Consider the following 21,546-nt stretch of genomic DNA (forward strand, 5'->3'; position numbering starts at 1 on the left):
TTGCACGATATTTTTATCATACACTTTGTATTGAAATGTGGTTTCCATAAACAAAAATAAGAATGGGCATTGCCACTCACACAGAGATGACTTCAAAGAGAACCCAGCCAGTCCACTCACCTTGGGGTGCTATCAGAGTTCTTCCATGCTCCTGACACCAACCAACTGGCTGAACATAAGGACTATTGACGTCACACCTGCAAAAACAGGATTCTATTTTAGATCCCATATTAACACCAGAGAAAGAATCCAAGAGTAATGTTCATTCTAGATATTAAGAGATGACATGGAAAATACTACGGCATAGCTAAAATATTTTATAGCCTAAGAGAAACAGAAGTAATTTTAGTTCTATATTTTGTAAGCTGAGTGGCCAAACTTCTCTTTTATATAAACTTCTTGAAATTTAAAAGTATTTCTTTAAAAAGGGTTTGACTAGGACCTGAACTGCCAGTGATCTCTCCAGAGAGTGAACGTTTTAATAAACCCCTTCTACCACTTCTTGCTAGCAGCAAGGGAAAATATTAATAGGCCAGTCCAAATTTTAATAAGACGGACCAGACTCCACATGCCAACAATTTCCTCCCTCTCCTTTTCAGGAACCCAGACTATACTACCTAAGACACATACAGCAATTAATCCATGCTCTTCTTCTTAGTTCAAAGAAGAAAACAGCCCCCCTCCTCCCACTGTGCACATGAAGAATCACAGCCTCAGGCGGGGACTTGTCAATCATGCAGGATATGCTCTTAAGAAATGCCACAAAAATTATTTTTGCCGTGCCCTCTTCCATATTTCAGGTTTTCACCCAGAAAATCCTTTTAACTCATGCAATGTTAGTTTAATGGCATCGTGAGCATACATCTCTGTTCACAGGCTTTCAAATAATTCACTCCATTCTCCCTGAATCTTCCCTTTTAAAAATATGACAGTCTGAGTCCAACATTTTTCAGGAAAAAATAATACTGCAAGTTCTTAACTTCCTCTTTACAGAAATGCTTCCCTTACAAACTAGACACAATATAGTGGACTGCCCTGAACTGGTCACATTATTTCAGATGAGGCCTCATTAGGCAACCTCTCAGAGATGAAAAAAAAACTTTCTCGGTTCTTTAATTCAACAGTTCACGAGGAAAAGAAGGTAGTGACAAGCCAGCCACTAGGTTCCTCATGTTCATTACTATAAGAACAGCAAGAACAGTGACAGTCATGGAATGAACATAAATTCTTAACGGCAAACACGAACACACAAAAATACAACGCAGATTGGTGTCTCACCAGTAATCGTAACTATCATCCCAATCGTCAAAATGCACTAGCAAGCGATCTCCAACAATATCTGCTACGGTTGCCACACATACCAAGGAAGGGTTCTTCCTGTCGACAGCCTCCAGCTTCATTCCAACCTGAAATTCCTTAGGCACTGGCCCATTCTAACATGGGGAAGAGGCACAAAGAGAAACAGGACACCAAACAGGACTGAGCCACTGTCAAAACTTCTGTCATGTTTAGCATCAGAAAAGTCTACAGGGTATCAACACTTAAACTGCAGAATGAAGCCAGCCAGTAAAAATATTCCAACAGACTGTTACCAAGTGTACATTCATAAAAAAGCAATCCCAGGAAATGAGCTTTCACTCTGTGCTTTTCTCTTTTGTTGTGCAGGTAGGTTTTATTTCCCCTTTCATCATCACTTTCCCTCTTCAGTTCATAGAATAATCTTGTATTAATTTTAAAATACACTGTTTACTGAATACAGTAATATCAAATAATTTTCTCTGGTCCCCGTAGGCTTTAGATGGGTGGTATATTTCCAAATACCACTATTTGGAAAAGTTTTAAAGATATGCTCTTTAGCACTAAAATTACCACTTATACTTTGATCAAGTGTTGAAATTAGTGGCTTTCTCAACATTTAAGGAATACATGCGCTTATCCATAAATAAATCATAGTTGAAAAAAAAACCAAATGCTTTTTTTAGTACCTGCACATATTTTTTAGTATTAAAAATACTAAGGGCTATGATTTATAATAACATGACAATGATAAAGCCCCACTTTTCCTGTAGCTATGATTAGCCAGGCCTGGGATTTAGAAAATATACACACAATATCCAGGGACTAGAAGAGGGTTTTTTCCCTACTTCTTTACTATCTATACTGGACCCTCATTTTTGGTTTCCTTTAGCACATTACTTTTCTTAAAGCATTTTCACATTTCTCTAACTCTCTTCCTTGATACGAGTCTATGAAACATGTTGAACAGTTGTAGAACACTGATTCAAGAGCAGGACACTGAAGCCTGGGGAAGGGGGCGGGGGGTGGGGACTGTCCTCAGGGGACACAGCCAGCAGGTGGTGGGGCCTCCCAGAGGACGCGAGGCTGCGACTTTTTCTCCTTCTCTCCTGAACACCTGTTAGGCGGCTGGGACACAGAGGGTGAGTGTGCTCCACCCAAATCCTCACACACCCTTCGAATCTATATGAACCGTCACCCTCTTTTTCATTACACATAAATACAACTGGACCAGGTACAGTCAAAGTCCACCTGGCATATCAGCAGGTCTCAAAACATCAAACTAAATTTAAACGACTAACTCACTAGAAGCAAAAAGAAACACCTTCTAAAAGGCATTTTAAATTTTAGCCAGCTTTACATGTGTTTCTACTCTCTCCATCTAATTATTTAATTGTATGTTTAAAAGAAAAACAAATATGCCCATAGGAAACTGACAAATCTAGTGAGAAAAGTCATAGGAAGCTAAGGATTCTTAAAAGATTAAAATAGAACAGAATACATAGTGAATTTTAAGAAATTTAAGTTGAAGTAAAAATCTGATTTATACTATGGAAGAAAATACTTACAGAATTTCTGTTTTTGAATAATTTCTTGGGAGCATTTTGCAATTTGCAGGCCTTCAAGTAATCCATCCAAACAAATTTATCTTTTCTATAACCTAAAAAAAAAGTACGGATTATTCAAAATACCCACAAGATGTAACCATGTGCATAATAAGTGTATCAATACTATTCTTATTCAGTTTTCTGCCATAAATTCAACGTCCTTTAGCAGACACAAAAGATTTATATTAAAATCTCTAAACTGTTTCAGTGTTGTTTTAATGTATGGAATTCCAAACTGTTGAGTTTGATTTCCCACCATGCATGTCATTCCCTACAAAGTTTAAAACTCATTCAAATATGGAATCAGTACCCTGGTGGCCTGACAGGAGTCTCATCTCCTGCGTCCCTCAGGCCTCCTGAAGCAGTCACGTCCCCAAGGCCAGCCAGCGTGGGCCTGATGGTAAGCAGCCCCAGGGGAGCCAGACACTGCAGGGGCGACAGAACCGTCCCCCAGGCCACGTGGCAGTTCCAGCTTTCTGCCCTTGTCTTTACAGGCTTCCCAATAAAATGCCTGACCCTCCCGTCCATGTGCCCTAAAGCAGCTCGTGTGGGGCTGGCCCATATAACCAGGCTCAGGAAATACTCAGATTGAGTGTCACAGAATAGACGTCAAACTCCTTGCACTGGCCTTCAAGGCCGCGACGACACCTCTCACTTATCTCCTCCCTCCTGGCCCTTGCCTCTCCGCTAGCTCCAGCGTTCCTGTGATTACTGGTCTGCCACACCCGCTGCTGGGCTCTGACACGTGCTCCTCCCCAGGGAGCCAGCTGGCTGTCTCTGTCGTGCATCCGTCCAGGCATCTGTCAGATGTCACACCCCAGGCCTGTCTTCACCTTACTTATTGCAAGGGCAGCCCTGGGACCCCACTCAGCACTCCACGCCTGTCGCCGCTAGACACACACCTTTCTCTCTGTTTATCCTCCTTCTCCCCTCTGGAATGAAAGCCCCGTGAAGACGGAGACGGTTTCCTTTATTCACTGCTCTGTCTCCAGGGCCTGCACACAAGAAAGGCTCCACGAACACCTACCACCCACGGGGTGAATGAGCCTGGGGCCTGTTCCAACCTCCCTGAAACCCAGCAATCTCAGGGGATCCTGCTGCCAGCCTCAGGGGTGGATCCCAGAGGACACCCTGAGCTGCTCCCTAAGAGTAAAATGACTATACAGTGACTCCAGAAGTTGCCACGGTCAGCCAGGAGTCTAACACCCAAGCAGGAGACCTTATGTACAAATTTGCTGGTCAAGGAAACAGGCCCACTGGCATCTCAACCTATGAATCCTCACCTCACTAGCAGACAGCAGGTAAGAAAGGTTTCAGTCATGTCTGACAGACCCAGTTCCTCTCCCACATAACAAAAGACAAAGATGAGATTTTTAATTCCCATCGAAAGAAAACAGTGAATTTTTCACTTTCATAGTTCCCTGCGTTCCATGATTTCTGCTTGAAACAAATGATATACAGTGAATCAAGTTTCCTCACTGTACAGCATCACTGATTAAGTGAAATATTTTATTTCAACTGTAATTTAAACATTAGTTTCTTCATTCCTTATAAAGTTTAATAGACTTTATGTGAGATAAAATGTTCTCATGAGATTTTACTTCTGCCCTATGCACCTCAGAGTATTTGACCTACACGGTCTTGGATGTTTTTCTTTAAAGACATTTATTTATTTCTCACAGTGATATCCTTGTAGTCTTACTGCTTTTTGTGGATCAAACTTTCATTTTGAAAATCAATTCACACCAGGCTCTCTTGTTAGTATTTCCTTAAAAAGCTGACTGTCTTTTCCTCCTGACTTACCCTTAGGGATGTGTAATTCATGTTTGGTCTTTTCACACCACCCTACTGGATGAATGTCAGGGGAACCAGCATTAGTCCAAAAATCATAGCAGCTTAAATAACCGTCAAAATGAAGTCTGAGACGGTAACCACACACCTGCAAAATGGAATGTTTACAATCGTTCATTAAGAGTCCTGCATTTGAAGTGTACATAAAATTAACAAAATATTCATTTATTCTGTCAACACCATCAATATATATGAACCAATCCTTACATCCAAATGTCTTAAAGAACAAATTCATAGATGAATCTGGATAAGACAAATGCTGACAAACTAGACACTATCTTTCAAGTATCAAAAATTTTTCTGCAAAAAAACTATCCTTTTACTCAGTCTAGGAATCTGAGGTCAATTTACATAACCATTAATCGACAAGTTTGTTTATTTGTTCATTCAATACCTAGCAAATATTCCTTTCAGAAACCCCATCTCCTGCTGTCTGGCTTGGATTCATACCCCAAAACAGTGTAACCTGAAGTACACAGCAAAAACCAAAATGGGTATGACCTTACTTAACCTAACATATGGACCCAGCATACTCAACAAAGAAAAACAGTCTGTGAAACACATCTCCTAGACATGCTATACAAGTTCAATAACTATAATCATTCAGTAAATTAAGTGAATAGTGTTTTCTATGTTTGATGTTATTTGAAATACAGAGGTCTTTTATCAATTTAATAACATAAAATGTTTAGTAAATATTATATAAGCCATTTACTTTATCAATGGCTCCTCACCCTATATAATTTTCATAAAATTCATGTATTTATATAAATATATAATTCATAAGCATGGATTTTTTCATATACATTTCTCATTAGTTCAGATAAAACTTGAATAATTGTCTCTTTTAACAGACAAAAGCAACATTGTGGGATTCACTGATTTTTATCAACCTCAGGTGAAAACTATTTACCAATTAAATCAAGAGTTACCACTAGTAATGAGAAACTTAGAAAATTAATCTTCAGACAACGAAAAAATTTCATTAAAGAACATACTTCACTCATCGCTGAATAAAATAAATCCATAATGTACTTGGATTTGTTTATAACACAAAGTACTGAAATTCATCATTCTCTAGAAAATTCTCTCCTGTCACTGCAATTAGTCCAAGACAGTAACACTATTTCTTACCTCAGCTACAGAAAGCACACAAAACACAGATGGATGACGGGGGTCAATGCCTTCTAATCTCATTCCAACCTGAAAACCATTTTCACGCTCCGGAAAGGACTGGTCCTATGAAATTTCATGGTATAATATTAATCACTGAAATATCTTCACAGTTTGATATTAAAACACTTGGTGTCTCTACGCACACAATCATACACGTTTGGAAGCTCAATAATATAATCAAAGAAAGAAGCCTGCTCTTGGAGATTTTGCCCTCAAAGACGGCTTGATCGGTTGTACGTTCTTTGAAATAGTTCATCTGCCAAACTTTATGTCCTGTGAACCCCCCACCTACTCCTTTTGCCCATTTTTCCTTAATGATCTGAAGGAGCTCTTCCTGTACTCTGGACACAATACTTTGTTGATTATAATGGTTACTTATTCCCAATCTGTGACTTACTTGGCTTTTCACATTGTTTCTGATGACCGTGGAGAATTTTATTTTAACGTAATAAAATATATCAGCTATTTCCTGTACAGCTGGCACATCTAGCCTATGAAATCCCTTGCAACACTGAAGTTACATAAATATTCTCCTACTGTTATTTTATTTTTAACATCTTTATTGGAGTATAATTGCTTTACAATGGTCTGTTAGTTTCTGCTTTATGACAAAGTGAATCAGTTATACATATACATGTGTCCCCATATCTCTTTCCTCTTGCATCTCCCTCCCTCCCACGCTCCCTATCCCACCCCTCTAGGTGGTCACAAAGTACTGAGCTAATCTCCCTGTGCTATGCGGCTGCTTCCCACTCCATCCATTTTACGTTTGGTAGTGTATATATGTCCATGCCACTTTCTCATTTTGTCCCAGCTTACCCTTCCGCCTCCCAGTATCCTCAAGTCCATTCTCTAGTAGGTCTGCATCTTTATTCCCGTCTTGCCCCTAGGTTCTTCTGACCATTTTTTTTTCTTCTTTAGATTCCATATATATGTGTTAGCATATGGTATTTGTTTTTCTCTTTCTGACTTACTTCACTCTGTATGACAGTCTCTAGGTCCATCCACCTCACTGCAAATAACTCAGTTTCGTTCCTTTATATGGCTGAGTAATATTCCACTGTATACATGTGCCACATCTTCTTTATTCATTCATCTCTTGATGGACACTTAGGTTACTTCCATGTCCTGGCCATCGTAAATAGAGCTGCAATGAACATTTTGGTACATGACTCTTTTTGAATTATGGTTTTCTCAGGGTATATGCTCAGTAGTGGGATTGCTAGGTCGTATGGTAGTTCTATTTTTAGTTTTTTAACAAACCTCCATACTGTTCTCCATAGTGGCTGTATCAATTTACATTCTCACCAACAGTACAAGAGGGTTCCCTTTTCTCCACACCCTCTCCAGTATTTCTTTGTAGATTTTTTGATGATGGCCACGCTGACCAGTGTGAGATGATACCTCATTGTAGTTTTGATTTCCATTTCTCTAATGATTACAGATATTGAGCATTCTTTCATGTGTTTGTTGGCAGTCTGTATATCTTCTTTGGAGAAATGTCTATTTAGGTCTTCTGCCCATTTTGGGATTGGGTTGTTGGTTTTTTTGATATTGAGCTGCATGAGTTGCTTCTATGTTTTGGAGATTAATCCTTTGTCAGTTGCTTCATTTGCAAATATTTTCTCCCATTCTGAGCATTGTCTTTTCATCTTATTTCTGGTTTCCTTTGCTGTGCAAAACCTTTTAAGTTTTTTGTTTATTTTTGTTTTTACTACCATTTCTCTAGGAGGTGGGTCAAAAAGGATCTTGCTGTGATTTATGTCATAGAGTGTTCTGCCTATGTTTTCCTCTAAGAGTTTGATGGAGCCTGGACTTACATTTAGGTCTTTAATCCATTTTGAGTTTATTTTTCTGTATGGTGTTAGGGAGTGTTCTAATTTCATTCTTTTACATGTAGCTGTCCAGTTTTCCCAGCACCACTTATTGAAGAGGCTGTCTTTTCTCTACTGCATATTCTTGCCTCCTTTATCAAAGATAAGGTGACCATATGTATGTGGGTTTACCTCTGGGCTGTCTATCCTGTTCCATTGATCTATATTTCTGTTTTTGTGCCAGTACCATACTGTCTTGATTACTGTAGCTTTGTAGTATACTCTGAAGTCAGGGAGCCTGATTCCTCCAGCTCCGTTTTTCTTTCTCAAGATTGCTTTGGCTATTCGGGGTCTTTTGTGTTTCCATACAAATTGTGAAATTTTTTGTTCTAGTTCTGTGAAAAATGCCAGTGGTAGTTTGATAGGGATTGCATTGAATCTGTAGGTTGCTTTGGGTAGTAGAGTCATTTTCACAATGTTGATTCTTCCAATCTAAGAACATGGTATATCTGTTTGTATCATCTTTAATTTCTTTCACCAGTGTCTTATAATTTTCTGCATACAGTTTTTTTGTCTCCTTAGGTAGGTTTATTCCTAGATATTTTATTCTTTTTGTTGCAATGGTAAATAGGAGTGTTTTCTTAATTTCACCTTCAGATTTTTCATCATTAGTGTATAGGGATACAAGAGATTTCTGTGCATTAATTTTGTATCCTGCTACTTTACCAAATTCATTGATTAGCACTAGTAGTTTTCTGGTAGCATCTTAGGATTCTCTATGTATAGTATTATGTCACCTGCAAACAGTGACAGCTTTACTTCTTCTTTTCCAATTTGGATTCCTTTTATTTGTTTTTCTTCTGATTGCTGTTGCTAAAACTTCCAAAACTATGTTGAATAATAGTGGTAAGAGTGGACATCCTTGTCTTGTTCCTGATCTTACAGGAAATGCTTTCAGTTTTTTACCACTGAGAACGATGTTGGCTGTGGGTTTGTCATATATGGCCTTTATTATGTTGAGGGAAGTTCACTCTATGCCTACTTTCTGGAGGGTTTTTATCATAAATCGGTGTTGAATTTTGTCAAAAGGTTTTTCTGCATCTATCGAGATGATCATATGGTTTTTCTCCTTAAATTTGTTAATATGGTTTATCATGTTGATTGACTTGCATATATTGAAGAATCCTTGCATTCCTGGGATAAACCCCACTTGATCATAGTGTATGATCCTTTTAATGTGCTGTTGGATTCTGTTTGCTAGTACTTTGTTGAGAATTTTTGCATCTTTGTTCATCAGTGATATTGGCCTGTAGTGTTCTTTCTCTGTGACATCTTTGTCTGGTTTTGGTATGAGGGTGATGCTGGCCTCGTAGAATGAGTTTGGGAGTGTTCCTCCCTCTGTTATATTGTGGAAGAGTTTGAGAAGGACAGGTTTTAGCTCTTCTCTAAATGTTTGATAGAATTCTTTCTCCTGTGAAAGCCATCTGGTCCTGGGCTTTTGTTTGTTGGAAGATTTTTAATCACAGTCTCAATTTCAGTGCTTGTGATTGGTCTGTTCATATTTTCCATTTCTTCCTGGTTCAATCTTGGAAGGTTGTGCTTTTCTAAGAATTTGTCCATTTCTTCTGGGTTGTCCATTTTATTGGCATATAGTTGCTTGTAGTAATCTCTCATGATCTTTTGTATTTCTGCAGTGTCAGTTGTTACTTCTCCTTTTTCATTTCTAATTCTATTGATTTGAGTCTTCTCCCTTTTTTTCTTGATGAGTCTGGCTAATAGTTTATCAATTTTGTTTATCTTCTCAAAGAACCAGCTTTTAGTTTTATTGATCTTTGGTATCGTTTCCTTCATTCCTTTCTTATTTATTTCTAATCTGATCTTTATGATTTCTTTCCTTCTGCTAATTTTGGGGGTTTTTTGCTTTTCTTTCTCTAATTGCTTTAGGTGTAAGGTTAGGTTGTTTATTTGAGATGTTTCTTGTTTCTTAAGGTAGGATTGTATTGCTATAAACTTCCCTCTTAGAACTACTTTTGCTTCATCCCATAGGTTTTGGGTCGTTGTGTTTTCATTGTCATTTGTTTCTAGGTATTTTTTGATTTCCTCTGATTTCTTCAGTGATCTCTTGGTTATTAAGTAGTGTGTTGTTTAGCCTCCATGTGTTTGTATTTCCTACAGATTTTTTTCCTGTAATTGATATCTAGTCTCATAGTGTTGTGGTCAGAAAAGATACTTGATACGATTTCAATTTTCTTAAATTTACCAAGGCTTGATTTGTGACTCAAGATATGATCCTGGAGAATGTTCCGTGAGCACTTGAGAAGAATGTGTATTCTGTTGTTTTTAGATGGAATGTCCTATAAATATCAATTAAGTCCATCTTGTTTAATGTATTATTTAAAGCTTGTGTTTCCTTATTTATTTTCATTTTTGATGATCTGTCTATTGGTGAAAGTGGGGTGTTAATGTCCCCTACTCTGATTGTGTTACTGTCGATTTCCCCTTTTATGCCTGTTAGTATTTGCCTTATGTATTGAGGTGCTCCTATGTTGGGTGCATAAATATTTACAATTGTTGTGTCTTCTTCTTGGATTGATCGCTTGATCATTATGTAGTGTCCTTCTTTGTCTCTTGTAATAGTCTTTATTTTAAAGTCTATTTTGTCTGATATGAGAATTGATACTCCAGCTTTCTTTTGATTTCCATTTGCATGGAATATCTTTTCCCATCCCCTCACTTTCAGTCTGTATGTGTCCTTATGTCTGAAGTGGGTCTCTTGTAGATGGCATATATACAGGTCTTGTTTTTGTATCCATTCAGCCAGTCTATGTGTTTTGGTTGGAGCATTTAAACCATTTATATTTAAGGTAATTATCAATATGTATGCTCCTATTACCATTTTCTTAATTGTTTTGGGTTTATTATTCTAGGTCTTTTCCTTCTCTTGTGTTTCCTGCCTAGAGAAGTTCCTTTACAATTTGTTGTAAAGCTGGTCTGGTGGTGCTGAATTCTCTTAGATTTTGCTTGTCTGTAAAGCTTTTAATTTCTCTGTCAAATGTGAATGAGATCCTTGCTGGGAACAGTAATCTTGGTTGTAGGTTTTTCTCCTTCATCACTTTCAATATGTCCTGCCACTCCCTTCTGGCTTGCAGATTTTCTGCTGAAAAATCAGCTGTTAACCTTATGGAGATTTCCTGTGTGTTATTTGTTGTTTTTCCCTTGCTGCTTTTAATATGTTTTCTTTGTATTTAATTTTTGATAGTTTGATTAATATGTGTCTTGGTGTATTTCTCCTTGGATTTATCCTGTATGGGACTCTCTGTGCTTCCTGGGCTTGATTAACTATTTTCTTTCCCATATTAGGGAAGTTTTCAACTATAATCTCTTCAAATATTTTCTCAGTCCCTTTCTTTTTCTCTTCTTCTTCTGGGACCCCTATAATTGGAACATTGGTGTGTTCAATGTTGTCGCAGAGTTCTCTGAGACTGTCCTCAAATCTTTTCATTCTTTTTTCTTTATTCTGCTCTGCAGTAGTTATTTCCACTATTTTATCTTCCAGGTCACTTATCCATTCTTCTGCCTCAGTTATTCTGCTATTGATCCCTTCTAGAGAATTTTTAATTTCATTCGTTGTATTGTTCATCACTGTTTCTTTGCTCTTTAGTTCTTCTAGGTCCTTGTTAAATGTTTCTTGCATTTTCTCTATTCTGTTTCCCAGATTTTGGATCATCTGTACTATCATTACTCTGAATTATTTTTCAGGTAGACTATCTATTTCCTCTTTATTTGTTAGGTCTGGTAGGTTTTTGCCTTGCTCCTTCATCTGCTGTGTGTTTCTCTGTCTTCTCATTTTGCTTAACTTACTGTGTTTGGGGTCTCCTTTTCGCAGGCTGCAGGTTCGTAGTTTCCGTTGTTTTTGGTGTCTGTCCCAGTGGCTTAGGCTGGTTTAGTGTGTTGTGTAGGCTTCCTGGTGGAGGGGACTAGTGCCTGTGTTCTGGTGGATGAGGTTGGATCTTGTCTTTCTGGTGGGCAGGTCCACGTCTGGTGGTGTGTTTTGGGGTGTCTGTGGCCTTATTATGATTTCAGGCAGTCTCTCTGCTAATGGATGGGGTTGTGTTCCTGTCTTGCTAGTTGTTCGGCATAGGATGTCCTGCACTGTAGCTTGCTGGTCGTTGAGTGGAGCTGGGTCTTGGCGTTGAGATGGAGATCTCTGGGAGATTTTCGCCGTTTGATATTACACGGAGCTGGGAGGTCTCTTGTGGACCAGTTTCCTGAACTTGGCTCTCCCACCTCAGTGGCATAGCCCTGACGCCTGGCTGGAGCACCAAGAGCCTGTCCTCCACACAGCTCAGAATAAAAGGGAGAAAAAAAAGAAAGAAAGAAAGAAGAATATAAAATAAAATAAAAGTTATTAAAATAAAAAAATAATTATTAAGAAAAAATAATTTTTTAATTAAAAAAAACGGACAGACAGAACCCTAGGACAAATGGTAAAAGCAAAGCTATACAGACAAAATCACACACAAAAGCATACACATACACACTCATAAAAAGAGAAAAAGAGAAAAGAATATATATATCATTGCTCCCAAAGTCCACCTCCTCAATTTGGGATGATTAGTTGTCTATTCAGGTATTCCACCGATGCAGGGTACATCAAGTTGATTGTGGAGCTTTAATCCACTGCTCCTGAGGCTGCTGGGAGAAATTTCCCTTTCTCTTGTTTGTTCGCACATCTCCCAGGGTTCAGCTTTGGATTTGGATCCGCCTCTGTGTATAGGTTCCAAGACGTCCCGAGGACGTCTGTTCTTCGTTCAGACAGGACGGGGTTAAAGGAGCAGCTGATTCGGGGACTCTGCCTCAGTCAGGCCGGGGGGAGGGAGGGGTACTGAGTGCGGGGCGAGCCTGCGGCGGCAGAGGCCAGCATGACGTTGCACCAGCCTGAGGTATGCTGTGCGTTCTCCCAGGGAAGTTGTCCCTGGATCACGGGACCTCGGCAGTGGTGGCCTCCCAGGAGAGGAGGTGTGGATAGTGACCTGTGCTTGCATACAGGTTTCTTGGTGGCTGCAGCAGCAGCCGTAGCGTCTCATGCCCGTCTCTGGGGTCCGCGCTGATAGCCGCGGATTGCACCTGTCTCTGGAGCTCCTTTAAGCAGCGCTCTTAATCCCCTCTCCTCGCACACCAGGAAACAAAGAGGGAAGAAAAAGTCTCTTGTCTCTTCGGCAGCTCCAGACTTTTTCCCGGACTCCCTCCCGGCTAGCTGTGGCGCAGTAGCCCTCTTCAGGCTGTGTTCACACCGCCAACCCCAGTCCTCTCCCTGGGATCCAGTGAAGCTGGAGCCTCAGCTCCCAGCCCCCACCCATCCCGGCAGGTGAGCAGACAAGTCTCTCAGGCTGGTGAGTGCTGGTCGGCACCGATCCTCTGTGCAGGAATCTCTCCACTTTGCCCTCCTCACCCCTGTTGCTGCACTCTCCTCCGTGGCTCCGAATCTCCCCCCCCTCCGCCATCCGCAGTCTCCGCTGTGAAGGGGCTTCCTAGGATGTGGAAACCTTTCCTGCTTCACAGCTCCCTCCCACTGGTGCAGGTCCCGTCCCTATCCTTTTGTCTCTGTTTTTTCTTTTGCCCTACCCAGGTACGTGGGGTGTTTCTTGCCTTTTGGGAGGTCTGAGGTCTTCTGCCAGCGTTCAGTAGGTGTTCTGTAGGAGTTGTTCCACATGTAGATGTATTTCTGATGTATTTGTGGGGAGGAAGGTGATCCCCACGTCTTACTCTTCCGCCATCTTGAAGCTATTTCTCCTCCTAGTGTTATTTTATAACTTTTGTTCTTCATATTTAAATCTACAATACAATTGGAATTGATTTTTTCTATGGAGTGAGGTAGGGCTCTATTTTTTCATATGGAAAAGAAATTATTCAAAAAAAATTTTTTGAGTCGTTCATACTTTCATTGATCTGCAAAGTTCCCTCTATTATATCATGGTTCTACATGTCTTTGGGTATAATTCTGGCCTTTTAATCCTATTTGTTGGCATATTTGCCTACATCACATTGTCTTAATTGCTTGTAATGAGTCTTTTTATCTGGAGAGCAATCTTTATCATGCTGAGTTTTCTAACTCAGGAACTTGTTCCCTTTCTATTTAATCTAATCATTTTCATTGTCCAAGATGTTTTTAAAATTTTCACATAAGACTTTGTAGTATTTATTCCTATAGACCTTTTATGCTTATTGCTATTGTAAAAGGAATTTATTTCATAAAAAACTTTCTCATTCATTCCCATTTATTATTTTCTTCAATATTGGTCTTGCTTCCCATAGCCTTGTTGAATGATTAATAGCTTTGAGCAGACAGTTTTGAGAAGATTCAACATTACTCGTTTATTTATTCTTAATTGAGAATAAACTTGTAAGTACACTAATGGAAGATGATGATTAAAATCTAGTACTATTAGATCTAGAGCTGCTTTTTAATCACTACTAACGATTGCTTAATCTACGAATGCCTATTTTAGGGGTAATTTATTCTTTTGAGAAAAATCTTTTCATTTGGAAATAATGTCAAACTTAAAGGAAAGTTCCAAGAACAAAATAGTACAGAGAACATGTATAGCCTTTGCCTAGATTTATTTATTGTTAACATTCCACCTCATTTGCTTTATCATTTCTGTTTGCCCCCTCTCTCAAGTGTCTGTGTGTATACAGATGCAGATGTATACATATACATATACGTGTATATATGATTTTTTAATCATTTGAGGGCTCTTTACCCCTAAATACTAAATTTTTTCCCTAAGGGCAGTCTATTTTCCCTAAAAATAGGAACGTTCTCTTACTTAACAACAGCTCATTTATCAACGTCTGTAAATTTGACATTACTTTTAACTAATCTTCCACTCATATTACAATTTTTCCAATTTATCCAACAATGCACTTCATAATATTTTCCCTCCAGAATAGGATTCAGTTTAAGGGCAGATATTAAATTTAACTGACATGTCTGTTTAGTCTCCCTTAATCTGGATCATTTTCCATTGCCTTTCTTTATCTTTTATAATACTGACATTTTAAAAGAACACAGTGTTTTCCCTCCTATATTTTTTAAAATAGAAAGTTCCTCATTTTGGATTTGTCTGATGTTTCCCATGATTAGATTCAGGTTATGCATTGTTTTGCCAGCCTGCCATATGGGTGATGATGTGTTCTTCTAAGGACATCACATCTGGTCCATTGGTGATGTTAATTTTGATCACACAATTACAACATTCTGCAATTCCTTCACTATAGTTACATACAAAACACATATACATACATAAACATTTACACATATGTATACACATATATGTATACACATATATCTGATAAATCTTAAGTTCAAACAGATCCATCTAATTCAGTCCATCCTCAGAGGACTCATTGTCTTTTTTGATCTATATTTGTAATTCTCCTCTAACAAGGTCAACACACTTACTCAGGTACTAAATCCTGTAGTGTATGTACTGCGGTTTCAGAACTCTGTTACCCCCACTACTATAATAAACAAACCTACAAAAAGAGTTCAGGATTTGTTTGCAATTTTCCCTTCCTGCTCTGCCATCCAAGAATGGGGTATATAAACACTGTGTTCATAAACTACTTGGATTCATTCTTTTTTCTCCCTTCAGTCCAATCATGGGATTCACCTGAAATATGGCTGAGTTCATTTGTTTCTGTTTTCTTTCACTTCTTAATGATTTATTTCAATTTTAATATGCAGAATATTAACGTACTTCCAAAAGTTAAAGCTCTACAAAACGGTACTCAGAGAAGTATCTCTCCTTCCCATGTCCTACCCACCCCATTCTACCTCTTAAGGTAACCAACCTCACTCTTTTCTGGTTTATCCTTCCTGGGTTTCTTCTTGCAAAAATAAGCAATTATGTTTATATTTCTTCTTATTTTTCCCTCCCTTCTTACACATAAGACAGCATATTATACAGGCTGTTTTACATTGGCGTTGTTCACTTCCTAGTGTCCCCTGGAAACCACCTCATGTCAGGTCACAGCCACTGCCCACATTCTCTTTTAAGCTGCACTGTCCTCCACTGTGTACACGTAACATAGTTTGTTCAACCTTCTTCCACACTTGGGTACATGCTTTTTTTTTTCATAAGGACATGAAATTGTTTTAAAATCTTTATGAATTGGCTTGTAAAATGTCGTTAGAAACTTTCTTACATTCACAGCTCAAAACCCAAAAATTTGACGGAAACCAAAAATGAAATGGCAAGAATGAATGATTTCTCAGGAATACTTTATTTCTACAAAAGTAAATGTCATGTGTGTGTTTAACTCTCCTAGCCTTCTTCTCACTTCTGCTCTGTTTTCCAGCAGATTGTATTTAACAAGTTTTGTGTGACTACCTCCTGTTCACTGCTTCAAAATGTCTCAGTTAACTTCCAAAAGCACCACAACCATATACATAGATACATACACATGAACACAACATGGGTAAGAAAAGCAACGGGGAAGGAGAGACCGGGGGAGAGTATAATAATAAGGCTGACAGGAAATTTAAGAAGCTGCAGAAAAGGAGAGAACACTTTTCATGTTTTAACAAAACTGAAAGATGTAAAATTGGGGCTGGGGAGTAACTAGTATTAGATCACATATGAATGATAAATGCAAGACACTGGCCACGAATCACAGCCAAGAGGTTGGGATGAGCAACGTCTGTCTTGTCAGCATTTCAAAATGGCTTCTTAGTTGAACATTTGGGAGCTTTTACGTAATGTTGCAAGGAGCCTGTATGGCTCCAGCAGCCACAGCAGTCTTTGGAGGGTTTCAAACAAAAACCAAGACAGTCGTTTTAACAATCCGAAAGGCAACATCTACTGAGAAATATCACTGCCTGTCTTCCATCTCTTTTCTGTGTGACGGTTTATTCATGGCAGATAAAGATGTTTTTCCTTTCTAAAAATCTTGTATTTTATGAACATAATTGAGAGCTGTGCATATAAAATCATATTTTATGATGAAGAAAAGGGACCTGGAAGCACACACTTAAAGCAAACAATAAGCCCATTAAATTCAGTCATAAAAAGTCACAAGGTTTGTGGACCTGAAAACCACTTTTACAGCTAAATAAACGCAAGCCCAGAGAGGTTAAGAGACTTTCTCAAGGTCACACCAGTTTAGTGGCAGAGCATAAGTAAGGACATAAGTCTTCTGAAAGCTTGCCAACTGTTTGTTCCACTAAGGGGACAGAGTGGCAACAAAACGCAAAACAAAACCTGGCTTGAGGCCACAGAAGGCTTCAAGGACACTTCCAGGGAAGCACCATGTGCTCCTGGGTACAGAAGTGAAGTTGTTTTGTTTTGTCATTTTCTGTTCTCCAAACAGTTGCAAAATAATGCTTTCTAGTATAAAATTGATGAATTTTGTCACTGATGTTGGAGAAGAAGGATTATTCGAAGTTCCATGCCTCATATCAAAAGTAGATACAAATGATATACTATTATTTTAAAATAAAATGAGTCAGAGCACTAGAAAAAAACAAAGAAAAACAAAACACCATGCCTGGAGAAAAGTAGAGGGGCTATTGGCAAAATTCCTTTATGAAATACAATCGTGTTCACGGGTGTGTGCCAGCAGGTCTTTGCTCCATGGGTAGACAAAGTCAAAAGTGCACAGTGGGAACAACTCTTGGGCAGTTGGTAGATATACCTGTTCATCACTGAGAACCCCATTGCAAGAGCAGAGAGATGATCCTGTGATGACAACTTCTGAGCCACTACACAGACTGCAGAAGGTCGGTGGCCACCAGTACCAGCAGAGCACCAGTGAAATACGTGCCCCACAGAAGAGCGTCTACACCATCTGAATGTCGACAAGCATCCTACATTATTCACAGGCAGGAGCTGGCAGCCAACAATACTCCCCTGATCACAATTCAATATTGAAAGAAATGGGATAAACTGGGCATGGGATGGAATCGCAGCTAGTGAGGCACAGGTTTTTAGTGAGCTTGCAAAGGGCCGGGCCAGGGCCACAGGGCAGCGGGTTCTCAGTCCCCACATGATGGCTGTCAGAGGGAAAGAGGTTCCTAGGAATTTTACACGCAGACGATAAAAACGAAATTTCTTAAAACACCAAAGACCACTGCCATGAGTTCAGCATCCTCGTTAAATGGTTTATCTCAGCAACATCTTCAAAATCTTAAATCATCTCAATGTGTACCTTCAGGGCTGAAATGTCACAATTTTCAACGTGAAAGGTGAGCCATCAGGAAGTCTTATGTAGGCAAACTGTGATATAAACAGCTTGACCACAGGGAATTTAGCTTTTTGTCAGCACTTGACAATTTTCTTTCCTCAATGGGGGAAAAATCAATTAGGTTATTGGTAGAGTAAAAAAAAAAAAAATTCAAATACTGCAGAAGGGAACGTGAGAAAAACATTTTCCAGAGACAAACACAATCAAAGAGGAAGTTACAAAATGCATTTGCAGCTCTCTCTGAAGCAGAGAGACTCAACCTACCAGGTTTTGAGCATAGTTTGTGTCAACATAGCATTTGATAAAACAAAACGAGTCTGGGTTCATGTTCAATCTGAATATCCAGGACAATCCACATGTATCTGAAGAACCACTAACACTTGCGTCACAGCCAAAAACCTAAGAATGGTTCGATGCAACTTTCTCACTAAACAGAAGTGAAGAGGAAAGAATGACAAGGATGGTTACAGAGCTGAGCTACCCTTCATCGAGCCATATACAGGGGCCTTCTATGCTACAAGCCCTTGTGCAGCACAGAACTGGGCCACACCCTGTTCTAAGCACTTTACAAACATTAACTCATTAAATCATCAAGAAAAACCCTATGAAGTAAGCGTACATTCTCCAGATCATGAAACTGGGCCACCAGTGGTTATGCAATGTGCCTGAGATCACAGTGTGTGTCTGTTTTTAACGGGCAGTTAGTCACTATGGGAGGTCATTCTGAAAGGTTATAGGCAACACTAAAGACATCATAATTTTTAAGCTTTTCTTTTATAGTGAAAACTTGGGATGAGCTTTTTTAGATATTAGAAACTGGAGGTCTGAGTATGTGCTACATGACCAACAGATGATCCCCAGATGCCAGAAGTTTGAAAACAGTGCCATGTTGAATGCCAGACCCTATGTGCGGGAATTTACTATAGGATCAATCAGGAGAGTAAGGACACATGGCATCAGGACCCGTGACTATCCATTTGGGGAGGAAAATGGAATTATATTCTCACCACAACAGCACATATAAAAATAATTTTAGATGGAGAGAAATTAGACACAGTTCAACAGAATTCAGTACAGCTATCAGATAAAAGCAAGCCACAGACCCGGACCTGCTGAGGCAGCATGATGGCCATGAGGTACTGATAAATATAAAGCAAGTAGCAGACGAGGAACACGCAACCATTTATATGGACACTATTCACATATCTACATAACTACATTATACAGATCTGGAGGGACAAACATCACATTATTTTGAGTGGTTCACCTAGAGCGGGGAACTGACAGAGAGAGAAAGCCTTTTATTTTTAGACTCTTCTGTCTTGTTAGAATTTTTAATGGCATTCTAAGTTTTTTAAAAAGATCAATACACACACACGATCAAGTGATGAAGACACTAGGCAAATAGGCAGGACCCAGGTCATGAAAAGCTTTGCATGGTTTGTTAAGGACCTTTTAGTTTATCCTTAGCCAATGAAGTAGTAGCAAAAGCTTTTAGTCACTGGGAAGAAAAAAAAAACATTATTGCATTTTATTAAGATCTTGTTAGTGGCAATGTGGAGAATTAATTAGAAATGTAGTAAAATTAGAGGTAGAAAAGATGGGAAAGGAGGCTTTTAATATCTACTAATAATTAAGAATTTGCCATGTACCACATACAGCACCTAACTCAGCTCGTTTAAGCCTTAGCACCCCTGCACTGGGACTGTTACAATCCCCACGTCACCTACAAGGAAACAGAGGCTCAGAGAGGTTCCACATTGCCCCATTGGCCCAGCTAGTCAGTAAAAACCTGGAATTGGAATACAAACCCTGGTCTGTGCTTACTCGCAAAGTGATATTGTATTTGGGAATGTCGCGACAGCCTGAACAATGGTGATGAGGCCCTCAACCAAACGCAGAGCGAGAGCTAGGGGTGGGGACAGGGGCCAGACTCCGTACGTATCTGGGAGGTAAAATGGGCACCACCTGCTGACTGGCTGGATGCACAGGATGAGGAAGGTGGGGAATTTCAACTGACACCCAGGTTTCAGGCTGGAAAGAAATCTCCATGTTTTCCAAAATGTGATCATGTTTACTTTTATAAAGTTATCAGTACCTACTGAGACCTCCAAGGACTTGATGAGCAGCTCATGAAAACTCTACTTCTGCACCTGCTTGTCAATTCCAACTTTCTGGTGCATTACTACAGCTTCTATGTTCTCCCGGGCATCTTGCACTGAATCTTTCATCCTAGAAGCGTCTTCACCAAGAAATACTGCACACGATGAAAGGTTATGAAATGCCTTCCTTGCTTTTTCCTCAAGAAACTATGATCTTCACCTAAGCTAAGAGTGGAAATTACCAAGAATATTAGAACCCCTTCTGACTCCCTCTTGTTTTAATCACGGAGAAAATGGAGAACTTGAAAAATACACACACAGCACACACTCACATACCTATACACACACACTGTTGTTTTGTACTCTTGTTTAATGTGGCTGTTCTTAATGGTGGAGGAGTGGGGTCCATGACGTATTCAAGGGTTCTGGAAACCTTCTGAATTTTAGATAAAATTTTGTGCACAAATCGATATAAGCACTTCTCTAAGGAGATTATCAATAGCTTACATTAGATGTTCAAAGGGGCTAAACCCCCCTCACCCCCCCAGAAAAGACCAAGAGCTGCATGGCTGTCCTTTATAGGAACCTGCCATTAATCAAGCCATGGGGACTTCCCTGGTGGCGCAGTGGTTGAGAGTCTGCCTGCCGATACAGGGGACATGGGTTCGTGCCCTGGTCCAGGAAGATCCCACATGCTGTGGAGCGGCTGGGCCCGTGAGCCATGGCCGCTGAGCCTGCGCGTCCGGAGCCTGTGCTCCGCGACGGGAGAGGCCACAACAGTGAGAGGTCCGCATACCGCAAAAAAAAAAATCAAGCGACGGACTAAATAACCGATTTAGGAAACTTCAATAAGCAGAACACAGAAGCTCATCATGGAAACACACGTGAGGCAGCAAGACCTGCTTCAGATTCTGCTTCTTCAAAGTGATGCCTATTTTTGCCACCTATTTGTTAGGCTAATGGAGAAAAATCATCGCCTATCTAATTAAACATAACTGGCTGCAAAGCTTCAGTTAAGACGGCAGTGAAGGATGGCTGATTGCATAGTTTTAAACTCTCATTTTAGAGACTACGTCCTCGTTATTTTGAACATTTTTCGTAGGTTAATTCTGAATCCCAAACTGCTATCAAGATTATACCAAGAGGATCCTACAAACAGAGAACACAGAATGCATGGCACAACAAAAGTGCACTTTAATAAGTTAGTCAATGGAATTCCTACTGTTTCTTTGTGAATCTATCCTACCGTAATCTCAGATGCAGAAATTCTCATTTCCCTGGAACCCACTGACCTATTGATAATAAGAAGTTTGGTGTGTGTGCGTGCGCGTGCGTGTGTGTGTACGTGTGTGTGTGTGTCTCCAGCGACCCTAACCTAACCACTGACTGAATTATAGTCCAAGAAACAGAAAGAAAGCACAGATCAGAGTGGGTGAAATACTGCTGAACTTA

General features: G+C 39.5%; 1 protein-coding gene across 1 annotated transcript in view; it reads right to left on the reverse strand.

The window, feature by feature from the left end:
• The window catches only part of LOC137204047 (lethal(3)malignant brain tumor-like protein 4), a 267,106-nt gene that overhangs the window by 142,587 nt on the left and 102,973 nt on the right, over positions 1 to 21,546 (reverse strand). Inside the window, exons 6-10 of the mRNA XM_067701379.1 lie at positions 5,889 to 5,993; positions 4,707 to 4,842; positions 2,865 to 2,956; positions 1,279 to 1,433; positions 121 to 197 (exon numbers count right to left, since the gene is read on the reverse strand). Of these exons, the coding sequence (XP_067557480.1) occupies positions 121 to 197; positions 1,279 to 1,433; positions 2,865 to 2,956; positions 4,707 to 4,842; positions 5,889 to 5,993 (565 nt within the window). The remainder of the gene's footprint in view (positions 1 to 120; positions 198 to 1,278; positions 1,434 to 2,864; positions 2,957 to 4,706; positions 4,843 to 5,888; positions 5,994 to 21,546) is intronic.

This window comes from Pseudorca crassidens, chromosome 12 (genome assembly GCF_039906515.1).
Source record: "Pseudorca crassidens isolate mPseCra1 chromosome 12, mPseCra1.hap1, whole genome shotgun sequence".
In the NCBI taxonomy this organism is placed as follows: Eukaryota; Metazoa; Chordata; class Mammalia; order Artiodactyla; family Delphinidae; genus Pseudorca; species Pseudorca crassidens.